The 24,398-nt window shown below is 52.1% G+C and overlaps 1 protein-coding gene across 2 annotated transcripts in view; it reads right to left on the bottom strand.

Annotated features, from left to right (window-relative positions):
* Positions 1-19,719, bottom strand: part of SFXN5 (sideroflexin 5) — a 92,160-nt gene extending 72,441 nt beyond the window's left edge. Inside the window, exons 1-2 of one of the 2 annotated variants that reach the window (XM_040555314.1) lie at positions 19,582-19,719; positions 9,552-9,620 (exon numbers count right to left, since the gene is read on the bottom strand). In XM_040555314.1, the coding sequence (XP_040411248.1) occupies positions 9,552-9,620; positions 19,582-19,638 (126 nt within the window). In that variant the 5' untranslated portion in view covers positions 19,639-19,719. The remainder of the gene's footprint in view (positions 1-9,551; positions 9,621-19,581) is intronic. The other variant, XM_040555316.1, reaches the window with a different exon arrangement.
* Between the last annotated feature and the right edge of the window lie 4,679 nt (positions 19,720-24,398).

Here is a 24,398-nt window from a genome sequence, read left to right as displayed (position 1 = left end):
CCTGGCAGAAGGCAGAATCATCCACATACTTCCACGACAGTTACTCATATATCTATATAAAAGGTTTTCTGCCTTTGAAGCTAAGTTTATATACTTAATATGTATATATATTATTTAGGGAAGTTTATACAAATTTATATAAAACCATGTCTAAGCATATATTTTATTTTTTAAAATCCTTTACATATATAGAGCTCTTGAACTAAAAAGCCACAGGACAGGCAAGTACAGCTTCTTTACTCCAAGCTACAGAGGAACAAGGCAGGATACAAAGAGCTGCTTCGGTGGGGTTAAATCTGCTCATCCAAGCCTGCAGAAGGCACCAGATCACCGAGCAGTGCCTCCCAAATATCTGAAGCCAAACAAATCACTCAGCCGAGCATTTTCAAAGGACTCCTGCAGGTTATCTGTCACCCAGATGAATAACACCGCCTTCGGTTTGATGTTTCTGCACTGGCTGTTGTTTTGGCACCTTCTACAATACTCGTTCTGTATTTATGAAGTGTCCTCTGGCACATTTAGCAGCGTGCAGCCGGACTGCAGCTCCCCTGGAGCCCCGTGGTTTCGGCGCAGCGGTGCCACGGCGCAAGGCGAGCATCCTCCGGCTCCGTACGCACTGCCACGCACGGGAGGGCTGCAGGAGAATCCTGCTCCGCCTTTGATCCAAACTTCAAAGACTCCTTTGTGGTCCCCTTGGAAGTGCCAGCAGTTATGCCAGCCTGAAAGCGGCGACTCATGAGTGACTGTTGTCTTTAAAACTCCTGGCACACCAGGGAAAAGTGGCGATTCCTTCATGTCCTGGGGCGAGCGCGTTGCCCCTGGATCTGTGGCTGTTTTCACATGGGCTGAGCTCGCACCCTCAGCATCACATGTGTCCAGCCCTGGCACTTCGTGTGCCCACAGTTCGTTCCTACCTGTTCCTGGCCTTGGAGATGAGGCTCGTAGGTTTGAGTGCTGACGCCGAGGTCAGTGCTACCACCCAAGGCTCTCCAGTGTCACTAGACACACGTAGCAAGTGACAGTTTTCCCGTTTTCTGCCCATTTTCTGTGTTTTCAGCCTGAGCAGGCTCCCTCTGACTCAGCCTGTTCCTCGCTCCATGCCTGAGATGCCCCGTGGGAAGGGCTGCTGGTTGTCCTCACGCTCCACCACGCCACGTGCCGAGGGCTTCAGGAGGTGGCCTGGGCTGCTCTCACCAGGCAGAACACGGATCCACTCAGGTCCTGGCATCATCCTCAACTTGTAGCACACTCATCTCCCACCCCGAGGGGCTCCAGGTCACACGGAGAGCACGAAGGATGTCCAGGAAAGACAGCGAAGACCAGATGTGGACTGTGTTTCAGTAGCAGGCACGAGAGCTTCCTTTTGCTCTTCTATACCCATTTTTGGGGGGCATTAAAGTTGGAAAACTGTGCCAGGGGGGTTTTGTGGTGGTGGCAGTGGGTTTTTTCCTCCGGCTTTCACAAAGGGTATTGAAGATGAGTAATGAGCAAGCTTGAGAACCTCCCCCTTCTTCAAAGGCTAGGCAGTCACCCATCTCGCCTACAAAGAGTGGAAACCCTCTGCCTTGCCCCATGAAACAGAATAATTTTAAATATAAAAACCTTCACCATTGGCACAGAAGAAGCAGCCACCTCACTCCAATTTTCTCCAACAGCAGCCATATGCAGATGCACGGGGAAAATCAAGAACAAGGCAAGCAGGAACCAGGTTTCCTCCAAGCAGCTTCCCAACCTCCTGCTGCCTTCAGCCAAGGCAGACGAGCTTTCTGTGGATCCAGCCACCTTCAGGGCATTTCTCTTCCAGCTGCTCGTTCAGCATCCCCTCGAAGCAAAACGCCAGCATCCAAGGAGACTGAACGGCCACGGTGTAGGCAGCAGCTACCGCTTGTGTCCTAACCCTCAGCCCCCTCCTCCCTTTAAGAGGGTTTAAGCCAAGTGCTCTCAATGTTGGGCAGAAAGGAAGGGTTATGAATTAGGACGGCATTTCCCGGGGAGGCAGTGCTGGGATGGGCTGTTATTCCAGAAGGACAGGAATCTCGTACAGGAAGGAAAGTTGGCCTTGAGAAATGAACACCTGGGACGAGATCCAACGGCACAACCACGTGGCCGAGCACTTCTGGGCTGGCCCGAATTTCTGCCAGGTCCTTGGGAGCTGGAAACGACCCACGAGAGGCAAGAGCACGGGCTGGTCACCACGAAACTGCGAAGCAAAGTAGTACCATGAAGAACAAGTAAGGTTTTTAGGCTATTTGTACTAAGAGCAACAGTTATACAAGGCCGTAACAGGACGTTAGCCTCTTCTAGTTCTTGGTAGCTGCTTGTCTTAACAGCCCCATGGTTGTTATCCCATATTAGCTCACGTAGGAAAAGCCATTACCTCACCTGAACACCAATAAAACATAATTGTATATAGGATTTTAGATATTCCGATAATCCAGAGGTGAAAAAACAGAGACACCTGACCGCCTAACGACTGCAGATCCGGGGAAGACAACCCTCATTGCCTCCAAAGCTGGGAAATCAACCAGCGATGCCAGCACAACATTCTGGAGAGCCATTTGGGCTCATTATCGGTACGGTTTTCTGCCGCTGAAATTACCTACGCTGTGTGTCTTGCAAATTATCTACACAGAACAGCATGTAACTCTGAATGAAAAACTGGAAGTAAGAGATGAATGGGTCTGTGTTCTATTTTTTTCTCCTTCTCTTGAGGAAATCTTAGTAGTTACTATAACAACCCTGGCCAGATCCCATCTTGTTTGGTGTGGTAACAAACAGAAAACAAAAAAGCCCGATTTCGCTTTTAAAAATCGCACTCTTCATGAATTTCCCCTTTCAGCTCAGTGGGGGGAGAGGGGAACTTTCTCAAAGAAAAGTCCCAGGCCAACGCTGCTGATGGCTCCTGAGATTGACAAAAAAAAATGGTGCAGAAAGCAAGCAAAAACGTTAGACGCAAGGACCCCGTTAAGGAGCTGCCTTTCACACAGCTTAGTGGTCTTCAGATACTTTCAGCAAACAACTCAGCCTCAAAATTTTGTTAGGGAAAATGCACGGTTGCCTCGTTCCCCTTCTAGAAAAGCCAAACATGCTCTTTTAACTAAAGCCTCCAAAAAACAACAGCGACAAAACCCAACAACAACAAAAACCCGGGAACTTTTCTGCATGCAGCAGCTCAAGATGCCAAGCAGCTCCACTCCCTAGCTTTTAGCACAAGAAATCATTATTAAGAGTTGGTAGTGTCTAGGATGACACTGCTTTTCCCTTTTAACAAGGGGAAAATGAGGTCTGCCTACAAGGTCACGCTACCATTTCAATATTTATTGTTGCTTGCTTCTTCTACTGATATCTGTAGGAAGAAGTGTTACTGGAATTCTTACAGCGTCGCTTAAAAAAAAAAGCGCAACCACAGTTTTTACTCGGATGTATCATTTCCTTCACCCCCCTTTCCTTGTAAAAACTAGAGCACTTCTAGTGGTGGATTGCGGGGTCTCAGCTCTCACAATAGGGTGCTAGACGGACCATCTGCACCCAGGGAGCGTTCTCACAAACCCCAGCCCAGAAGCGGTGCCAGGGATCCACCGAGCTCAGCGACTCGGCCGCGCACAAACTCCCCTCTTCGTGCCCCAGCAGCGCAGCCGAAGCCCCGTCCATGCACCTGGGGGACACCACCCAGCACAGCACCTCGTTGCAGAAGGGCTCAGTCTCTGCCTCATATGAGCACAGCCCCAAAAAGTCTTGAGAGCTACAGCTCAGCTCCTTAATAAGCGTGCCGTGGGCTCCCACTGATCCATAAGCCTGGGTTTTATGATTACAGCCGTGCTACTGAAGAAGCCCAGGCGTGAGGCTGCAAACAAACATCAGTCCTGGTCAGATGGCGGCACCATCTCTAGCACGGCTTTGATTCAGACCAACCACCCCTCTCCCAAGCAATCCCCAGTCGTGGTCTGGGAGTTACCACGGGCCAGGAGCGCTGCCAGCGGGCTCCTTTTGGGGAGTAAGAGAACTCAGCCGCACGGCACAAGCCTCACCAGCTGGCTGCACGGCTGAAAGCCAGTCCCTGGCTCAAGCTGGCTAACTAGTTTAGCTGTAACCCTGAGTTTTCAGAGCAAAGAACAAATATAACCTGTGCTGCCTTGACTCAGGGCAACAGGCATTGACCCGGCAGGTCACTGCCCAAAACACACTTGCAGGACTCCATTGGAAGAAGAATTGGTCTTTGCAGAAAGAGTTGCTGAAGGATCACATTATTAGGGGCTTACTTTGGTGCTCCAAAGAAAGGAGGAGAAAGAACAAACCCGAAGATGCCAGCGGGACCTCAGCCCCCACCATGCTGAGCTGATGGCCACTGCCAGCAATCCATCGGCGGCACTCCCAAGTCCCTCGTGGCCATGGCTTCAGCGCTCCGGTGAGATAGAGGGCAACTGCATTGGGTCCCACGGATGACTGCACACGTGTGTAAATTTATATATTCGTATCAGACACCTCCTTCCAGCACGTGAGCTCTTCTCCTGTTTTTTCACCTTGCCCCCCGTGCGCGAGGGCACGCCGATTCTGTCTCCAAGATCTGCGCCTCCTCTCCTCTTGGATCTCAGCTGATGCCTACACATGGCTCAGAGCTGCCTCCAGAACCCCATATGTGCACAGAGAGACCAGAATAACAGTCATTATGCCAGAAGCACTACAACATTGCTGTTACAGAATCAACAGAGAGGGAGGCGGGTTTTGCACTCCAGCCTTTTAAGACAACGCAGCGATGGGACAGGGCTCGCCGGGACAGCTTGCGCCTCGCCCTGCTTGACCAGGGCTTGGTGCTGGTGTCAGCCCCGCGCTGACCGCTGCGTGCCTGCGAGCTCTGCTGCTCCCAGGATCCGACCAGCCATGACTTACTTGGCACTCGATCCAAAGCAAGAGTCTCCTGGCCACCAGCGCCACAAACTCAAGGCGGGATTCGGGAATCCAGCTGTGCTCTGCCATCAGCAGCTCCCGGCTTCGTCTCACTGCTCTACGGATGATCCATACGGCAGACTTGACTCCAGCTGGCCCTATTGTATTGGATCCACAGTGACAGACAACAGGAGCCAGAAACTTTTTGTTCAAGTAGAGCCAGCAGATGTGACACTGAATAAACACAGACAGTCAATCTGCTGAGTAAGAAGGTATCGTTCATATAAATAACATACATCTAATCCTGCTTCCATTTTAAACCCAAATATGGGAATGCAAGATGCTCGGCGCTCTGTAGATTTATGCTCTGAACAATGAGATAAAGTAAAAGCAGATAACACGCAGCTCGGTTTCATTCTCATTTCGCTTTTGCTTTGAATCGTTATCAGATCCACAGCTTTCCCCACCAAGAGCTTCCTGCAGAGCGTTAACAGTCTGTCCAGGCTGATGTCAGATGGGATAAGTTAGCCTTGTAAAAATATCTGCCGGTCCCTCCTGCTTCTCCCGATGGACCTTAATTACGGAGCAATTAAAAGCATTACTCCAATCTTTTAACCTCACACGTTTGGGAAACAGGCGTCGCACCCACCGAGGGGTTTCTCGTGGTCTCAGCAACAGGCCTTGTTGGGCTTGACCCCTGAAATGACACATTTTCTGCTGGTTGGAAAGGCCTGCAAATTTGCAGCTGCAAAATAAATTATTTCATTAGAAAGCTAGCCACGAGATGGATTAGCACACGAGGACTTCTCCTCTTCAGAGAGCACAGGCCATGCTGACACGAGCTTGGTGCCCCGTTGCAATACCCTATGCAGTTGGAAAGCAAGTGGAATTGGTAGGTGAGTTACAGATATTGTTCTACCAGAAACCCCTAAATATAAACCCAAAGAAACTGGTGTTCAACCGCCCCTGCCCCGCACAAGCACGCGCTTTTTGTGAGTTCAGACTTCAATACTCCAGTATTTGGCACGCATCCCTCGAGGATGAATGCTTAAGAACCTCTAAAAGAGGAGGAAGTTTTTTAACCGAGTTAAGAATTTGCTTTATTAAAAAAGAAAAAAAAAAACACACAACAAATAAGAGAAGACTGTCATTGAGACTAATTATACTTGGTATCGCTGTGCTGGGTTTCTCCTACTCCGCGGAATCGCTGTATCCTTCCCCAAAGCACAGCCACCAGTAGGATGCGATGATGCAACACGCGGCAATTAAAAAAAGGACACAGGAAAAAAAAAAACAAATTATTACATTTCCCAGCCTCTTCCATGGGATTAACCTCCGTTCTCATTAGAGGCTCATTTATCTACTTTTTTCCATTCGCCAGCGAGCTCCTCCAAGACAAACAGCAATTGGTTTGTTCCCCGAGAACCCCGGGCCTGAACGATGCAGCCATCTGTCAGGGGAAGGAGCTCTCCGTCAGCGGCTGCTTTTTCATCAAACCCTTTTAGATTTTAATTTGCCACTTAAATTACCAAGTGAAACCAAACAGCTTTCAGCTCCACGCGTACACACGCGAAGCATTTTGAAGCACGAGATCAGATACACAGAGCCCAGCCAAGCAGCTTTCGTGTTCGGAGGGGTGCTTCCCGTGCCCCCATGTGTTGGTGTCTGCTTGGCCAAGACGCTTCCCCAGGGAGGAAGGGCTCATGTGGACCTCACGAAATGCACTGCAGAAGGTTTCGTGAAGCATTGCTGTTATTAATTCAAACCCCCAAGGGAAATGGATAAGGGTATTCCCTTCCTTAGACAGCCACCAAGCCATTCCTGAAGACCACGGATGTCAAAGCCATGATTTTTAGACCCCACAGAAGGAAACCAAACCTCCCTCGTTTGTTGGGGTTCTGTTTGGGGTCCAGAACTGCTTGAGTTTCCTGGATTTTCTTTTTTTTTTTCTTGTGTCTCACCTTCTTAAGAAGAATCACATCAAGAGAGCCTCTGGAAAAATTAAATTATGCCACCCGATGGCCCTCCACCTGCAACCTTACCAAGCCCTTCAAAAACTTCCAACAATTTGAAAAGGGAACAGCGGGAAGGTAGAAAAGCACGCAACTGAGCTAAAGGAGGGATCACCTCGTTTAAGTCCAGAGCAGTTATCCAACTCGCAGATGGCTTACCCAAATTTAAGACACCCCCTCTATTGAACAGGCAGCAGGAGCGAGGTAATTGCCCTCAAATGCAGAAGAGATTCAGCCCTTTGAAAGTAAGAAATTCATGATTTCTTGTGAAACCACGGAAAAAGGGAAGCCTTCCAGGATCCTAACCGAGCTGTTTTCATTCTGGGAGCAGAACTGATAGCGAAACACACGGACAGAGTTACGGGTTTGGGGTACACGGCGAGACCAGACTGAGTTCCAGTGCTCAAACTACTTAAGCTTTTTCATCATACTACCACAACTACAGCGTAAAATCCATCCCAAATGGGAACCCATGAGACTTTCTTAAACCCATAGTGTAGCTGCAAGAAGTAGAAGCGCTAACTCGATCAAGTTCAAACGTATCTCCCCACTTCGGGGACACACAAGAGGTAGGTTTGAGAATTCTGTATTTTGTCTGTATTAATGCCATTGTAAAAACTAAGAGTTTGGTCTTGTATTGTACGTTAGCCAGCTGAATAAAAACACACACACATGCTACAGATTTAAATGGAGATTTGAGAATGAGCATTATTAAAACACGTAACCACTCCCAAAGCAAGAGAAATTTATCCAAGCAGAAGTGGATGGATTATCTTCACCCCACGGAACTTTCCTCCAAAAAGAGAACAAGAAAATAACCCGTGGCATAACAAAATACACCAAAAAGACGGCCAGGAGAAAGGTGAGCAGAACCACCTGCATCTTTTGGCCCACCAGAAGAACCTCTCTTCCACAAGACCTCGTGGTGCAGCCCCAGGACCTGTGTCCCTCCCCAAAAATCCGCAGCACGTCCTGCCCCACGCTCTGTGCCCCGGGGCAGCTGGCTGGGAAGCAGAGTGCTCACCTGCAGCTGCAAACCAGCCGGTCACAGCTCTGCAGAGCTTTCTAACTCATACTAACCTGGAGAGAGAGCAGTGTTTCAATGTTCGCCTAGACCCAGGTATTTCTGAGCCTGTTTCCCCACGGTCTTCAGATGCTTAATTAGCATTTTCAGCCGATTACAGAAATGGTCAAAGAGTTTCTCTCCCTCCTCTAACCTCCACTTCCCTTTTGCATGTGCTCTTCGTCGCTCCGACGAGCACCATTAGGTAGTGCAGGCTCTCTGCATCAGCTTCTGAATTTCAGAATCAAAAGCATGAAAACGGAGAGAGAAGGCTCACAAGTTACACCCAGCAGCCTCTGCCTCACCACAAGTGCACAGTGCAGGATTCGCACGCTCCCACGCCTCCACCACACGCTGCGTTGCTCTTAACACCAAGTTTCTGCAAGGGAACAGCAGCACCAAGCCTTCAACGTGTAGTTAATGGGTTTGGATTCTGACCTGGGTGCTTACATCCTCCCTAAATAGGAGCTCTAGCACCTGCAAAGCGCCCTGGATCCTCAGGTTGGGATTTTCATTACCTTTTATCATGACACATGAGGGCTAACAGCATCTTTCTTGAGTCATGATGTTCTTTTCAAAGAGGCCACCTCCCCACGCTGAGCTCTGTATCAAGGATGGTGGCTTTTGAAAACTGATTTCCTATTTGATCTGAACCTGTGCTTTTACAAATGGAAGCATAACCTTCAGTCTGGTGGTGTACAAACAGCTGTTTTATTGTCTGCAGTTCTCCTGAGCACGCATCCAAAAGGTACTCAGAACTACACAACACATTTTAACCTTGTGTTTTTGAAAAAAAGCTAGCTGATTTGGGGAAAAAAGAATTATTTAAAGTTACAGCAGATCTCTTCCTCCCCCCTCCAGTGTGCAAGGAACTGGACTCAGTCCATCACTGGCTGTAGTGGAGAGATCAGCGCCCAGTGTTCTGAGAACTAGGCAAAAAAAAAAAAAAAAGAGAGAAAAAAAAAGAAAAAAATCTGGCCATCAGGCAGGATTTGAAACCACCAGCAGAAAGAGGTCTTCTAAGGGATTTCTTACAATTAGCTGACGATTTTACGAAAGCGGAGAAATGCAATAATGCTGGACAACACTAAAAGAAATACGAACAGGCCAGGAACTCTCATGCTTGTTAAAAACAGGATAATAACTAAGGAAAAACTACTACACCTTGCTCAGAAAAAGTCTTCTTGAGCAGCCACTGAAAATCTGCGGCTTGTGCCCACCCAGCTCACGTCCTCCACGAAGCTCTAGGATTTGCTCTCTCCTCTACTCACCTGTATTTTTTTTTCCCATGAAAATTTGTACAAGTTTTCCCTCTGCGAAGGCTGCATCTGGCCACTGGGTCAGATCAGCTCAGGGGCTCGGCAGACACAGAGGGAGAGGGGCAGACCGAGCCGTGTGGATTCACCAGTGGCTAATACAGCAAGCTGCTGCTCAGCCCTATTAGGGCTTGGCTGGGCAATCAGTCAGCTGCGAGACACAAACCCACTGGAAACCTGGCTTCCTTACCGCTGCTGCTCACAGGAGAAACTGTTTTTAATCCAAACCTGTCTAATAAAGAGTGCTTTTGAGAAAGCAAGGAGCATACACCTTACCTCAGTAACAAAGAGAGTGCGCGGATCGATGATGTCCAAGAAGTGCCTGAATCTGCCGTAAAACGAAGTCTGGAAGAGAAGAACAAACAAAATGTGTTCGGTTAGAAACTGCCTTTCATCTTCTGCGCAAAAATAACTTATTTCCTCCGCACAACTAAGTAGCAGCTGAAAAGCAATGGCAGAAAAGCTGTTCGCTATAACGACAGGAGGTCTGGAAGGAGGAGACGAGGACTTCAGCCCGGGGTTGCTCCTAAGGGGATACCGCTACAGATGCTTTAATGAAGGGTTGCTATCAAGCTGCTAAAACACCTCTGCTCTTTCCCCAAAAGAAGCACTGCCTGCCTTGCCTTCCCCGTGGGACTGACGGGAGATGCCTCGTGCCTGCGGAGTGTCCAGGCAAGGCTCCAGACCTGGCGGTGCTGCCGAAGGAAGCCCCAGCCCACGGGGTCTTCAGCACCACTGTGAGCTGCTCCTCCTCATCCCACTCCTCACGAGACAGGCGAGTGATGGGACTGAGCACAAAGCCAGTTTCATGCCTCAGGTTCACTGCAGGACTGTCCAGGTGCTAAATTAGGGCTGGGTTTCCCGGTGCCAGCCTGCACAAACGCAGAGTAGAAGACTGACTGTGAACCTTAACGATTTTAAAAACAATCAAAGCTTTAAGGTTTGGGCTCCTTCCTATTTGCGTGCTTGGAGAAAATCCAGTTAGATACATTTCCAACCTGCAGAACATTCAAACGTTGCAGACACCACACTGAACCACATACAGAACAAAATAATTGGTAGGGTTTTATGGAATTAGAGAAAAACCTACATTCAACCCCACCATGCTCACGTCAGGCAATCCTTCCTGCTCCCAACATCCTCACAGTCTAGGGAGAAGAATAACTGATGACCAAGTGGAGTAAAGCTGATAAAGGGTAAAAAATGAATAGGAAACGTTCTCCAAAGCCAAACAGCTGCTAAGCCTGGAACCAGAGAGACAAGGGGAGGGCGAGAGCCTGGTGCTGAGCCCGGGTGCAGGATCCAGACCCCAGGGAATGAGCCGGGTTCCAGCAGCTTGCACTAAATTCACACCCAGACACCCGGAGTGCAGCATCACTTGGGTCCGGGTTCACTCCTACAGACGCAGGCAGACGTGGGCTGGGTGCCGGGGCTGCCTCCCCGCAGCCCAGACCCTCACCCAAGCAGCCCGGGCATCGGCGAGGACGGCCAGCCAGCCCGGTTTGGGGGCCGGTCGTCTTCCCTCGGCTCCTCCCGAGCAGGATTTGCACCCAGCACGTCCACAGAAAGGCCACGGCCGTGGAGCTCCACGTGCTTGAGCTTCGGGACGCCTCTGCACGACGGCCGCGGGGAGACAAACCTCTCTGCGTGTGCAGTGCAGGAGCTGCTGTAAATAAAGGGTGGAACGCGGATGCAGTGTGGGAATGGCATTTAGTCACAGCCTGGCAGCATTTTATGAAGCCTGCTGGTTCTTCTCCGCTGAAGCCGTCGAGCACAGAGGCATACCGATGCCACTGCTGACTGATTCGGGCAGAAATCCCTCCCTAAAGGCAGCTCCCGTTGGCACTGCTGCAGCCCCCCCGCTCTCAGAGCTCTGCGCCGTTGTCTTCCCGTGTCCTGCACTAAAAAAAGAAAAACCTGCAACTGAGCACAAACAGCTTCACATAACTTCAGGAGGAAAAAAAAAAAAAGAAAAAGAAAAAAAAAAAAGCCTAGTGGTTTTTAATTAGCGTTGATTTAATTAACACTAATTCTGGTACTTTCCAGCTTTATGAGCTTGGCATTTCGCTACCTTGCTTTGATTTTCAGAACAAAAACCTCCGCGGCTGCCAGTGCCCTGCAATCACCGCTGCCCGGTGCTCGCAGCGGTGCGGGGCCGAGCGGTGCCACGGGTCCTCTCCCCTCTCCCAGTGCCCGTCCTGCGCTCTGTGGTCTCATGGGGGAGCCCAAAAAGCCTCAAGCCTCACCCCAAAATGAGGCATCCGCCTCCAGGTGGTGCCCGAACCAGTTCGCTCTGCGCTCGGACAAGCCCCAAAGCAAGGGAAGGGCCATTTGAGTGGGGCCACGGATTGCACAGCAAGGTCCTGAGCAAGAAAACTTGAGAATTAAAACTCAGCACCATCACGCGGAGCTGCCGGCCATCCCTTCAAATGCTTACAGCCACCAGTCCTGTCTTTGAGCACGCAGACTGCAGAAAAGCCCAAGACTTCTTCGCGCAGACCTTTCAAGTTCCACGAAGCCAGAAAAGCATTTTTTCCTCCCGCCTTCCCACTGCAGGTTCCCGGTTGGCTTTGTGTGTCCTTCTGCAGGAAGCAAAGTTGTGTTACCCTCCTGGCTTCTTCCTCTGAAGGAACAGACTGGGACCCGAGAAGTGACCGCGGACAAGCAGCGGGTGGCGTGCCGCGGACTTGCTGGGAGATTTTGGCCGCCGTGGCCCTTCCTCAGATATCCCAAAGCTCCCCATAGTGCGAGCTAACCCAGGACCAGCTGCTTTCCTGCTGGCAAACAGGGCCATTCAGCATTTGCTTCTTTCACCCCCGCTTCTAAAAGCAGTGGAAAAACGAAGAAATTCTCCTCCTGCCACTGCGACTTTGAAGAAGGGGCGGTGGGAAGGCAGAGGTGCTTTTTCCCTGGGCTGAGCACAAGGCAGAAACCAGCTCTCGGGAACATCTCTGGTCACCAGGGATGCAAAAAGAGCCCCGCTGAGATGGAGCCCGTCCTCCCCGCCCTACGGCAGGCAACAAGACCCGACTGATCACCCGCGGCCTCCACTTTCCTCCTGAATTGTGCAAGTGCGTTTGCAGAGAGCTCACGGCGAGCTCGCTTCTCCTCCCTGCTATTCACGAGCTGCTTGCAAGCGAAAACCACTCTTAAAAATCTCGCACAGAGGGAATTCTGGCACTCAGACATGACCTAATCTTACTGCTAAGGGCTTTTTCCACACCGAGGTTGAATCTCCAGCACGGCAATTCAAGGCAAGCCCTCCCAGCCCTCTTCTCCCGACCCCAACCAGCAGGGCCAGCAGCAGCCCTGCAGCAGGGAGGACGCCCCGGCGGCTCCCCCTGCCCCTCAGGCAGCACTGCTGGGCCGGGCGGGTGCCGGAGCCCTGGCACAGGCTGCCCAGAGCTTGGGGGGCTCCTCCTGGGGGAGCTTCAGCAGCCGCCGGGACGTGGGGCTGGGCACCCTGCTGGGGGGGGGGGGTCCCTGCGGTGTCCCCGCCGGGTCTGGGTGCTCCACGTCCCCCAAAGACGCACAGTGCGAGGCATCTACGGACGTCTCGCCCCGCTGTCTCTCATCCGAGTTCCTTCAGAGGAGGCGATTCTGCGTTAAACCTCAGCTACTCCCACGTCCGGGCCAAGATTTTAAAGAGCAGCTCTGTTAATCAACCGGCTGGAGAAAAGAAAAAAATTAATTGGTGTAAAAAGCACTTTTCTGCTTCTCCCCCTCACATGCGCGCATGAGGAGGGCTCTGTCACAATCACAACTCTTCACTTGGGGAGGAAAAATGCAAAAAAAAAGCTCAGCTTCGGACAGGGAACAGCCACATCGCAGTGAGGTGAGCACTGGGGAGAGATGGACGGAGGTCCCAGACCTGACGCCTCGGGGTCACTTCGCTGCTCCGTGCCTTGCGTCATGAAAACCAGCACAAACACAGCCTGGCAGCGTGAGTTTGAACCAAAGCTCACGCTTGGGAAGCACGTAAAACCCGAACCATTCTGAAATTCAGAGGCGAGTTAAATTAGATCCGAGTGCTGCACCCCAGATACAGCCCCAGATGCTCCATGGAATTCACTGCAGCGCTGCTACTCGGAGCGGGTGAGGATTGTGCTCTCCAGTCCTAATCTGAAATCCTTTCCTGCAGGTACCGAGCTTCTGCAGGATAAGTAGGAAATAAAGAGCCAAAACCACAACGGACTGTCCTGCGGGTTGACCACAGACAAGGAGCCTTCAAGAACAGCTTGGTTCCAGCAGAAACAAAGAATTGGTTTTCATGGGAGGGCTACGAGCACCCAACCCAGAGACCCCTGAGCACCTTTACTTCCAGTGACGCGCTGACGTTTTACACTGCCTGCTTGCTCCCTGCCTTCACTGCACTTCCTACGACGGCAGCATCGAGTTTAATTGAGAATAAAAGCCAGGAGAAATCAGTAAGACCATGACAAAATTCCTTCAGCTTGAAACACAATCACCTCCCAGATTATTTTCCTACAGCAGCCAAATCCTTTGCACGTCGCTGGTCTTTGCTGCACTCCAAAGCCCCAGGCGCGTCTCAGAGATCAGCATCACTGACTGCTCAGGTTCCTGACAGGATTTTCTGGCTCAGCTAAGAGAAAGGAGAAGCCCCTACTAAGAAAGCAAGCTGATTTAAAATACTTGGAAGAAATAAATTCAGAAACGTTATCACGGAGATATTTTTCTTATTCTTTTCTAGTTAATATTTATCACAGAGATATTTTTCTTATTCTTTTCTAGTTAATATTTATCACAGAGATATTTTTCTTATTCTTTTCTAGTTAATATTTTTTTAAAATCTATTCAACATTTAGTGTAAAGTTAGCTCAGAGCAGACACTGCCGTCTCGTCCTGGGGCTCCTGCAGCAGGGATGCCTCACCAAAAGCCCCAGCCTTGGGAAAACGAGAGCCCGACGTCAGGAGAAGCACAAGATCGCGGCTCCCAGCTGTTACACTTTTCTTCTGCAACTGCTTGAAGTTCCGCCGCTGCTAACGCGTGCTTGCCTTCCTAGGCTACAGCCGCTTGCTTTTTAAGCTCTGTTAGTTGAGGGGCTTTAGGATGCGGGAAGCAGCCCCGGTTTTCTGGTCCGTAACAGAATGATCTCAGCAAAACGCTGCTGCTGCAAGCCGGGGAGCAGGACACGCAGGGGAAGCCCGGCTGCTGTGGCACATCCCTGCCCTCGGTGCAGATCACAAATCCCCGTGCTCGGGGATCTGCTGTAGGTCTTCACGAAGGAGCACCCTGTTATCCCTGCCAAGCCACAGCTCAGCCCTTCTCCCCCCAGCTACGACCCGGTACCAGGCTCTGGCAAACACTTGCTCATTAATTATCGCGAGGTCTAAAATGAGGGAATTTGACTTTATTTGCACGCCAGAGCACTCAGCGTCATTCCCTGCTCCTCCGCGCCTTCTTTCGCTTTGAATCATCCATGGGCCACTTCTTTTCCTCTCCTCTACCCCGACCCTTTTTCCATCCCCCCGTGCCCACGTTGTGCCTGCCATCATCCGACGAGGGACAGCAAGGTATTTCCATCTCCCTCCGCGCTTCACACGTCAGGCAACCAGCCCCAGATTTCAACGAAAATTCGGGATGGTTGCTTTCCAACCGGATTATTTCCGGGGATGGAGCTTGCAGAAGCTTGACCTTCAGCTCCCAGCTACACCCAGCGTCTCGGTCGCCGTTTTATTCCTGTAACATCTGTTGTAGTAAACTGTCACTTGGAGGAAAACTGCATAACACACATTTCCTGTGATTAATCGGGGCTATTTTGGTACCGCTTCTCACCAGCCTGCACGCAAGATGAAGTTCTGGGAATATTAATTCCCTGCCACGGCACGGCAGCGCGTTACAGCTCCGGCTCCATTACGTCGCTGTGCTGCAGCCACGCAGGATCCAGCTGACTCCAGGACAAACGCTAGAAGAAGCAAAATACTTCCTGCAGGCTCTAGAAATTTGGAGAGAAGGGTAAGTGACCGCTAGGAAGCACTCGTTTAATCACCTTCCTTTAACAAAGGGGGCATTCCTCAAAACCACGCGCTGGAAGAAGAGGAGACGTGCTCAACTTTACTCACTTAATTACAGTGCGATTGTAAAAGGGATTTAATTAAGCCAGAGCAAAAGGCACGCAGACTTGTTGTTTTTCTAGCTAAAAATCAGGCTTAGGTCAGCTTTAAATTAATTAGGAAGAGATTTAAGCTAAAGCAAAGAAAATATATGTTATAAAACACAAGCCATCGAGCAGCTGCGCGCTGGCAAGGTACGGCTGTGAAACTGCACGCACGTTTACAATCCACCCCAATTACAGATTTAGGCTTAAGCTATGGACCCTTACAACGCTCTAACATTGACTTTAGAGTATTTAAGGGCCCAGAATCTGTCCCTGCATCTTCACCTGCAGCAACAGGCAAGGGTTTAGACGTCCTCACACCCAAAGCAAAGAGACAAATCTTCATTTTCACCTCCTAACAGCTGGCACTGCAGCTCACGGACTTGTCTCGTGGCCGGCAATTTGCTCCTGGGTTGTTTTATCCCTACACAATTCCCAGCCTTTACCTTCAGCCGCCCAACCCAACCCAACCCAACCCGACCCACAAGTGCTCGCACATACAGGGGGTCTCACCGAGGGGATTCAGGGTGCTGGGAGCCTGGCAGCATTTACACCCTGCAGCACAGGACACAGACAAGCAAACTCCCTCTTGAAAACCCAGTCCTGGCTGACAGAGATGTAGAAGAGCCAGTGGAAGGCTTTTCTGGCAGACCCTACAAGGTCAGCAGCTAAACACCAAACCCAAAGGTGTCTGCACTTCCTCTTCTCTACAGCGGCCGCAAGCCATCCTGAAACGTGCTTCTGTAGCCTTTTAGGAAAATCCCTTCTCTGTCGCGGTGGTCTCATTCATCTTCGGTGGAAAATAACTTCAAACCGGGAAGCAAGAGCAGGAACTTCCGTGTAACTTCCCGGTGTTATAACACAGCCCTGGTTCCTCGCGCTGCCTGCATCAGGGCTTCCAGCGATTACCGCCTGCAATCAGCAAGCCATCAGGCTCCCGAGAGGCGTATCTGATCAGAGCTCCTCTATCTGGACGTTATTGCAGGGCAAGGCTTATTGCAGGGCTTATCTCGGACCCAGGAGGCACACGGCTCTACTCAGAGTAATGAGGACGTGTTGTAAACTTCCCAGATCAAAGTACGCGGAGAGTAGGAGAGCATGATTTTCAGCACTGACACCCTTAGGAGATGTTTCTGAGATGAGCACGTGGCGAGGCCCAACACGTAAAATATCTGCGAGGTCAAGCTCTGAGAGCAGCGTGCTGCCACCGACATCGCAGTGCCACGAGCGACATCTTTGGCCAACAGAACAAAAAACATCCGAAGTGCATCGCGTACTTGTGCCTGCAAGAGGCCCCAAGGATGCTTACAGCTCTGGGTTGGGTTTGCTCCCCTTTATTTCCCTCTCCTTCCCCTAAAGGATCTCAGGTACGCTTTGCAACGAGGACGACACACGTCTGACTTGTCGAGGACGCTCACCTCAGCCGGGAAATCAGCTCACCTCTTGCTCGGCTCCCTCTGCGCAGTTTGCAGCCCTCCCCGCACCAGCCAGGACAGCCTCGTGATGCTTTTTAGGGGGCTGACCCCAACAAAAACCCCAAAGTTTAACTTGCACTACCTGCCTGCAGCAGTTAAGACCGCTGTTTGGCGAACCACTGTGCCCAAACCTTATGTAGAGCTCTGCTGGAAAGGTTTCCTCAGCTCTTCTGCTGGAGAGTGCATTTAATTTGCTGAGAAGAAGCAGGAGCCCTGGGCTGCAGGCAAAGACCCCGGAGCTTTGGGAACTTGTGTTTGATGTTTTGGCTCAAAGAGAGGGAGCACTTAGCAAATCCTTTTTTTTAAAAAAAAAAAAAAGGAAAAAAAGAGTATGATTAACAAATTAAAATGACTTGTCAGAAAACTAAGCCCTTATCACACATTCTCAAGCCTAATGTCCTTATTTCTTCTTTTACCTAAAAATAACCTGCTTCCCTTGGGAGGCAAAAGCTGCTCCCAGCAAAAGAACCAAAAATGTGACTTGACAGATGCGCCTTGCCTGAAGAGCAGGAAAAACAAGTGAGCTGCAAAGCAAGAGGTGGGAGAAGGGGAAACAAGTGCCAGGGCGACGCTGGGGATGTGTGCCTCCCATCAGCTGCCCTAAATGCTGCTCCAGTCCTTAACCAGGGCTCTGGATCCCAGCGAGGGAAGGAAATCGCCTCTTCTCCTCCGAACCACATCCCCAGAACACCGAGTTTGCTCTCCGAGGTTTTTGTTCCTAGCACACAACTTGTCCTTGTTTGTTTTTAGGACAAAGCTGCCCAACACAGCTCCCCTGCGTCTCACACGGGCATTCTTCCCCAGCGCCATCCCGCAGCCCTGGAGACTGAGGTTCCCTGTGGGGAAATAAACACCAGCTCGCTACGAGGACGGGTCGGGATGCTGCAAGTCAGGGAGCCTGACGGGAGCAGATTTGACCACAGGACCCAACCAGGCGCCCCCTCTCTCTTGCTCCGTGACCCCACTAAGCTGCCAGACCCCAAATCGGGCTGCCTGGATGCGTTGTGTACATGTTCCCTCCGGTGGAAACGCACCCAGCTCGTCTCCCCGGCGTGGCGGTGGGGAGAGAGGACAGCTCTGCTCAAACGCAATCATTAACATCCTGCCATACCCCTCGAAACATTTTCTAAATGTTGCTACAAGTGACAGTCGCTCCTTAATGAACAGAATGCACCGACTCTGTGCCTGACGCGCTGCCAAGTGTGCCTCGAATCATCTGTGGTGTCTAGAAGGGAGTAGTGTCTCCTCCTCCTCCTCCTCCTCCTCTCCTTATTAAAAAGCTCCGTCTCCCCAGCCTGAGCATCCCTCGGTTCGTGTAGCTGAGCAGAACCAGCCCTTGGCTTGCTGCGGGGCATTTGTGGCCCCAAGGAGGTCCCTGCACCACCTCCTGTCCTGCACCCAAGGGAGAGCCCAGGGGTAAGGTGGCCGGGACGGGCACGCAGACCCGCCGAGCGCTGGCCCCACACATGAAAACAGCAACCGGACTTCTCCTTCACCACCCAAACGGGCGGCTTCGGTCAAGCCAAACTCTGGGATCTGCAATTAGCGAGTCAGATGGTTGGCAAAGAGCGGTCCTCTGCAGATTTCGTGTGGATGGTGGGAAGAAAGTCTCCTTGGAGATCTCCCCAAAAGCCATGGGGGGAGGAGGCATTAGCGAGCAGGCTCCGGCTCCTCCTGGGTTTGGTAACCGCAAAGTCTCCTTGCTTTTCGTGGCAGCCTCGCCCCGCTCCAGAGAGGAATCGGGAACATGTGAAATGGGTTGTGTGGACTTTGAGAGCCACGTCAGAAGTGTGATACGGCTCCACAGAAGCAAAGCGTGAGCCGCACCACGGCAGGGGCACTGATGGTAACTCAGGAACAGCAACTTTGGGGTGTGTGGGTGCCAAACCGCCCTGAAACCCGCACCAGCTTTCCTCACCTCCGCCACATTCACTGGCGCAGGCTGTTTCAGGCCTTTTATCCCACAGGATCTGGGGTGGCCGAAACACCACCAAGCTCCACGGGATCCTGGTGGCACAGCTCCCCAAGGACCCCCCCCCCCAAGCCCCACGCAGGCCCAGCCTCCCCTCATGGAAGCCCCTTTCCTCACAGAAAGAAGCCATAAATAAATAACGAAAACTCCACGTTTCCCTCGCACTTCACGTTTTTTATTTTAACGGACTAATCACCACACTGAGGACCGCCTCACACCGGCGGGGGGGGGGGGGGGGGGGCAGCGCCCACCCCTCAGGGTTTCGGGCACCATCTCGCCCCTCACCTCCACACAACCTTGGGCTCTCAGCCACCTCCGCCGGGGCCTGGCCCAGCCTCGCAGCACCGTACCCGGGGACAGGCGGCCACGCTGCGACCCCTCACGGGGACAGGCGAGTGACACCAAGGGGTGACACCGGGGGACCCCCGCCCCGATTTCTCCCATCCCCAGCCGGGTCTCGAACCCGCGACCCCACCGCCGCCGACCGCGCGCCCACTCCCCCGCGCCACAGGGGCACGGCGGGAGGCGCCAATCGCAGCCCGCCGCGGGGCGGGGCGCCGCGGCTCTGAGTGACAGCTGCGCCAGCCAATGGAAGGCGGGACGCTGACCAATCGGCGCGCAGCCTGAGGCGAGCGGGGGAGAGGAGGGGGCGCTGCCCCCCGGGGGGGGAAGGGGGGGGCGCCGTGAGGGGCCGCTCCCGCCGCCGTGCCCGCCCCCCTCCCGCCGCCCGGTGACGGTACCTGCTCGAAGCGGGGCTTCCCCAGCTGGAAGGGGGGATAGTCCGCCGGCTCCGCCATTCCCTTCGCGCGCTGCGGGCGCCACTTTAAACAGCCTCCCCCGCCGCCGGGCCCGCCCCTTGCGGCGTCGCCGCTCTGATTGGCCGCGGCCCACCGCAGCCCCCGCGAGGCACGACGGGAAATGTAGTCCTCCCCCCCCCGAGCCGGCGCATGGCGGGGCGAAGGGGACGCTGGGACGCGGTGGCCCGCTGCTGCCAGCCAATGGGGAGGGCGCGGCGGCGCGGGGCAGCATGGGAGATGGAGTCCGCAGCGGGGCACGGCGGGAAGCGGGGTTTGGGCGGGAAACTGAGGGGAGCCCTGAGGGGCGAGGGAGGAGGGCTGCGGGGGGGGGGGGGCGTTCGGAGCGGGCTCCCCTCAGCTGCGGGGCTCCCCCTGCCCAAACTGCCATTAAAGCTGTGGTTTTTGGGCAGCGAGAGGTCCTGAGGGAGCAGCCAAGGGGGGTTGGTGGAGCAGCTGTGACACAAACCCCTCAGATGTCCGCCCGAGCACCCTCCGCACTGGAGGGGTCCCAGTCTGCCCAGTCAGAAGTGGTTAGAGGAAGCAGCATCAAGGAGTCCGTGCTCCGAAGGACACGTACAGGATATTTCAGTCTTTCCCCTGCTTCAGCTGCCACTTCTCACCGTCTTCTTCCCTGTTCTCATTTCCGAGGAAGAACTGTTGAATTTAGCAACCACCAAAAACCAGTCTGAGGCAACACACCACGCCCGGGTGACAGAATTACATTCTTCCTTCCCCAAAAGCACGTACACCTCACAGCGCACATCTCAGCCCAGTTCTGAAGGAACACACTCCAAAGTGTTATTTACATTCGAATGCCAGGGACACGGCAGCCACAATATGCACAATATGATAGAGGATGCACAGGAACGTGACATGGATAGCAGACACCTGCCTTAACTCCAAAATTGAGAAAATAATTGCACATAGCAAGGTGAAAGCTCAAAAGCCTCTGAAAAAGAAAAAAAAAAAAACCCTCAGGTTTCATCGTATCCTTGTGAAAATAATATTCTTGCTTTGATGGGAGCCTAACAATTGCTATTGACCTCTAAAATATATGATTAAAAATAAAGAATGGGAAACCTGGGAGTAATAAGTTTACTTTGATGCAGGCTTACTTATCGGCTTCATCAGTATTATGATTTGTGGAGATAAAGGCAAGGTTCGTGTGGGGCTGGGAGCAGAAGGGGTGCGTATGAAGCAATCTCTGGAATCCTCTTCTCTAGATTAGTGGAATAAGAAATGCCCGGCCCTTCAAATGCCGCTGAAATTGTTTAGAGGATTAGAATCAATTCTCCGAGGAAGAGCAGAGAGCCGGTGACGACCCTGAAGATGCAGATGAAGCAGGGAATGCGGTCGGGGTATAAGAGGAAGGCTTGGTGCAGCAGCAGATTATAGAGCAGGTCAGAACCAGAATTTCCAGCTAAAGAGAAATTAAACCATATACCTGATTTTATTTATTTATTTATTTGCTGTACAGGGAAAAAAACAGCAGAACATTTTGCTCTGGGGATGCTGCTGCTCTGCTTCATGGTTGTGGCTGCTGATGTTTGGTGCTCTCTTCTCACGTGCAAAACCAGTTTCATTCTTCATTTTTTAGGCTAATTCGGCACTGATCCCTTTCACTGAATCTCAAATCTCTCTTGCAGCTCCAGGCAGAAAAGGGACCCAGCACCATGCCTGTCACAAGGGCGATACTTCACGGCATTACCACAGCATACAAACCATCAGAGCTGGTCGTACAGTGGGTCAGAGGCTCTGCTGAAGCTCGTGCTGGCCCTGAGGCCCCGTGCTGTCTCATCACCACTCTGTCTGGTCTCACTTTGTGCCCACAGCCCCTTGGCCATGTTTGTTTGAGGGAGTCCCGTGGTGTCACGCAGGTTATGTGGGAAGGGAAGGGGTGAACCTGGCTTTACGTGAGCCTTAATCCACAGTGGGAGCAGAAACTGGGATACACAGCCCAAAACAGCACGCCAAAGTGCACGTACCCTTTGTACCAGCACGAGAAAGGATCAGACTGGAACAGAGAAAGGGCATTTTCTCATTTCTTGTTCCTTTTCCATTAGAGATACTGTCGAACCCATTCCTTCACAGAACCCCAGACTGGCTGAGGTTGGAAGGGACCTCTGGAGGTCATTGGGTCCAACCCGTTGCTCACGCAGGGTCCCCTAGAGCAGTACCCAGGACTGTGTCCAAGTAGCTTTTGAATATCTCCAGGGAAGGAGACTCCACAACCTCTTTGGGCACCCTGCTCTGCACCAACCTGCCCCCACAACAAGCCTGATGCAGTTGCAGGCTGCCGGCCTCCCACATCGCTTCCCTTTTAGCCCTTTCTCTGCATAGCTGTGTGAAAGCACAAAAACGTGACCCCCCCCCCCCCCCCCCCCCCAGGAATGGACAGATGATGAGCAAAGACCTGGTCCCACAACAAATTCTGCTTACTGCTGCGTGCCCAGTGCTGCCCTTGTACCTTGTCCTCAGAGTTAATGGTTTGCTTCCTCTAATTAAACCCCGCTGCAGTGAGCACTCGCTGCCTGCTGGCCCAGCTGTGCGACCGGGACAGGGTTTTGCGTGGCTTAAACCTCATTTTGACCCCACAGGCCCCTACTGCCCTTCTTACCCACTCCTCGTGGTGCGGTATCAGTCCTAATCCCAAAGAATGGTGTGTAATTAGGGTTTGCTTTCTTCTAGGCAGGGTCTAACACTGCTTGGAGCCCTAATGCTGTCTTAAAAGGGAAAAAAAAAAATCCTGTTGCTATGACTGATATTTTATAACACAAGTCTTCTTTTTCTAAAGGTTTTATTCTGTATTTCACAGAAGTTAACCGAGGAAAATCATTAGGGCTCTGCAATAAATATGGATTATAACCCAAATCTCTCAGCCTCTATACCAGGGAAATCCCCCTCCCTCCTATCGCAGGGAGAGCCAGATAATTGATACAATCCCTAATGTTGACACACTAAATGTTTTATAACAACAGAGGGGAGAGAATCTGTTTATCTAAAACCACATTTGGAGTGACATAAGACTATCACTTTTTTGGTTAAATACCAGAAAGAATATCAATTCTTTGGCTGATATCAATCTAACCAGATCCATTTAGACTGACAACTCGCGTTTCACTGGTTTGGGGAAGGAGGCGGGGGGGAGGATTTGCTTCCCTAGATCAGGGACTGTTAAGTCAACATTGACATTGCTTCCCGTTTTGGCGGGGGGACACGCACACACGACAAAGCCCCCAGCCACTGAGCAAACTTGTCTGGAAAGCAAAAAGAGAGATTTGGGGGGCTCAGACAGCCACCCCGCCCGTGACAGCTGGGTGCAGAGCCGGGCTGCCTGCTGGCTCTGGGAGAAAGTCGCAGGAACATTTCTTGTCGGCTTCCATCTGTAAAGCCAGATTTTGAAGAAAACTTGCGGCGGGCTGCAAAACTCAGGCTTCGAACAACAAACGCCGCCAGCTCTTCCTGCAGGGACAGGAACCATTTGCCTTAGTCCCGAGTCAGTGTGTGGAAGCTTCCAAGCCGCCAGAGCGGTTCAGAGCCATCCTGTCAGCTTTAGCAGGACTAACGTCTTAAAATCCTTCCTTTCTTTTCTTCCTCGACAGACGCCCAGCGATCCTGCCTTCTAATTACTGCCGCTCTGCTCCACCCCGTGCGCCCCTGCCACCGGCGGACAGCCCGACCAGCCCCGTCATTTCGGGCTGCCTTTATTTAGGATAGGCTTTCAGAGGGTCACGGGTCAGCAGCGCCCTGATCCCGCTCGGCGGCGTGCTGAACAGTTCCCCCAGCCGATCCCGGCTCTCGGGGCTAACATGATCCCCCCCGGGCAGGTGCCGGGCCCGCGGTCCAGCTGGGTGAAAAACAAACCGGGATTAGAGCTAACGAAACTCTTCTGCCTCTTATAGCAAAGTCATTTACTGAAGCTTAATGGAGGCTTTTTTTTTTTTTTTTTTAAAGGAAAGGGCATGAATGAAGGAAAAAAGCAGGCCTTGGAGAAGGAAAACAGCTGAGAGGTAAAACAGGTGTGTGGGATTAGGGCACAGAAGCTGAAGGCAAAGGTCTGGGCTGCAGATCAGCCCTCTGCCGAGCCAATGTCTGCTGCACAGAGGGGAGAAACAAGCACTTCGTGCCCAGGAGGAGCAGGTAAAAACCGTGTGCTCCCGTGAGCAGTGGCACAAACAGAGCCGGGTGTCCTCACCAAGCGCCCCGAGGCTGAACTCTGGTGTCTGTGCTGCAACACGAGCTCTTTCTGAGCTCTTTCTCCCTCCAGCACCGTGCTGTTAGGGTCTCCCTCCCCTCCTCAGCTGCCGTTTTTCCACAAACCCTCAGGAATGCAGCAACCGCCTCTACGCTCCCGCAGCATTTTGGCCAAGTCAGCAGCCAGGGAGCCGCAGATCCGAGCCCCCAGGGCAGCGTGGCCGCCCGAGCCGAGCTCCTGCAGTCTCTCAGCACAAGACACAGCAGCAAAGCACACGGAAGAAAGGTAACGGGGGGCTTACACCCCTCTGGGTGCAGCCATCAAGCCACGCAGGGGCAATATTTGGAGAGGAACTCAAGGTAACCCTGCAGCAACAACACCCCCTCCCAGCCACACGGCAGCGGGTGCTTTGGGACTGCTAATGATGCTCATCGGAGTGGAAAAGCTGCCGGAGAAGTTGGGCACCAGCCTCCTCCTTCAGAAAATAAACAGATAAATGTCACTCACTGTCCAAGTGCTATCAGCACAGACGCTGTTGTCAATAAATCAGAAGTATCTAGGAACA

The sequence above is a fragment of the Cygnus olor genome, chromosome 4 (genome assembly GCF_009769625.2).
Source record: "Cygnus olor isolate bCygOlo1 chromosome 4, bCygOlo1.pri.v2, whole genome shotgun sequence".
Taxonomy (NCBI): Eukaryota; Metazoa; Chordata; class Aves; order Anseriformes; family Anatidae; genus Cygnus; species Cygnus olor.
The sequence above is the reverse complement of the archived record's forward strand: the minus strand, read 5'-3'. Positions and strand labels throughout refer to the sequence as shown.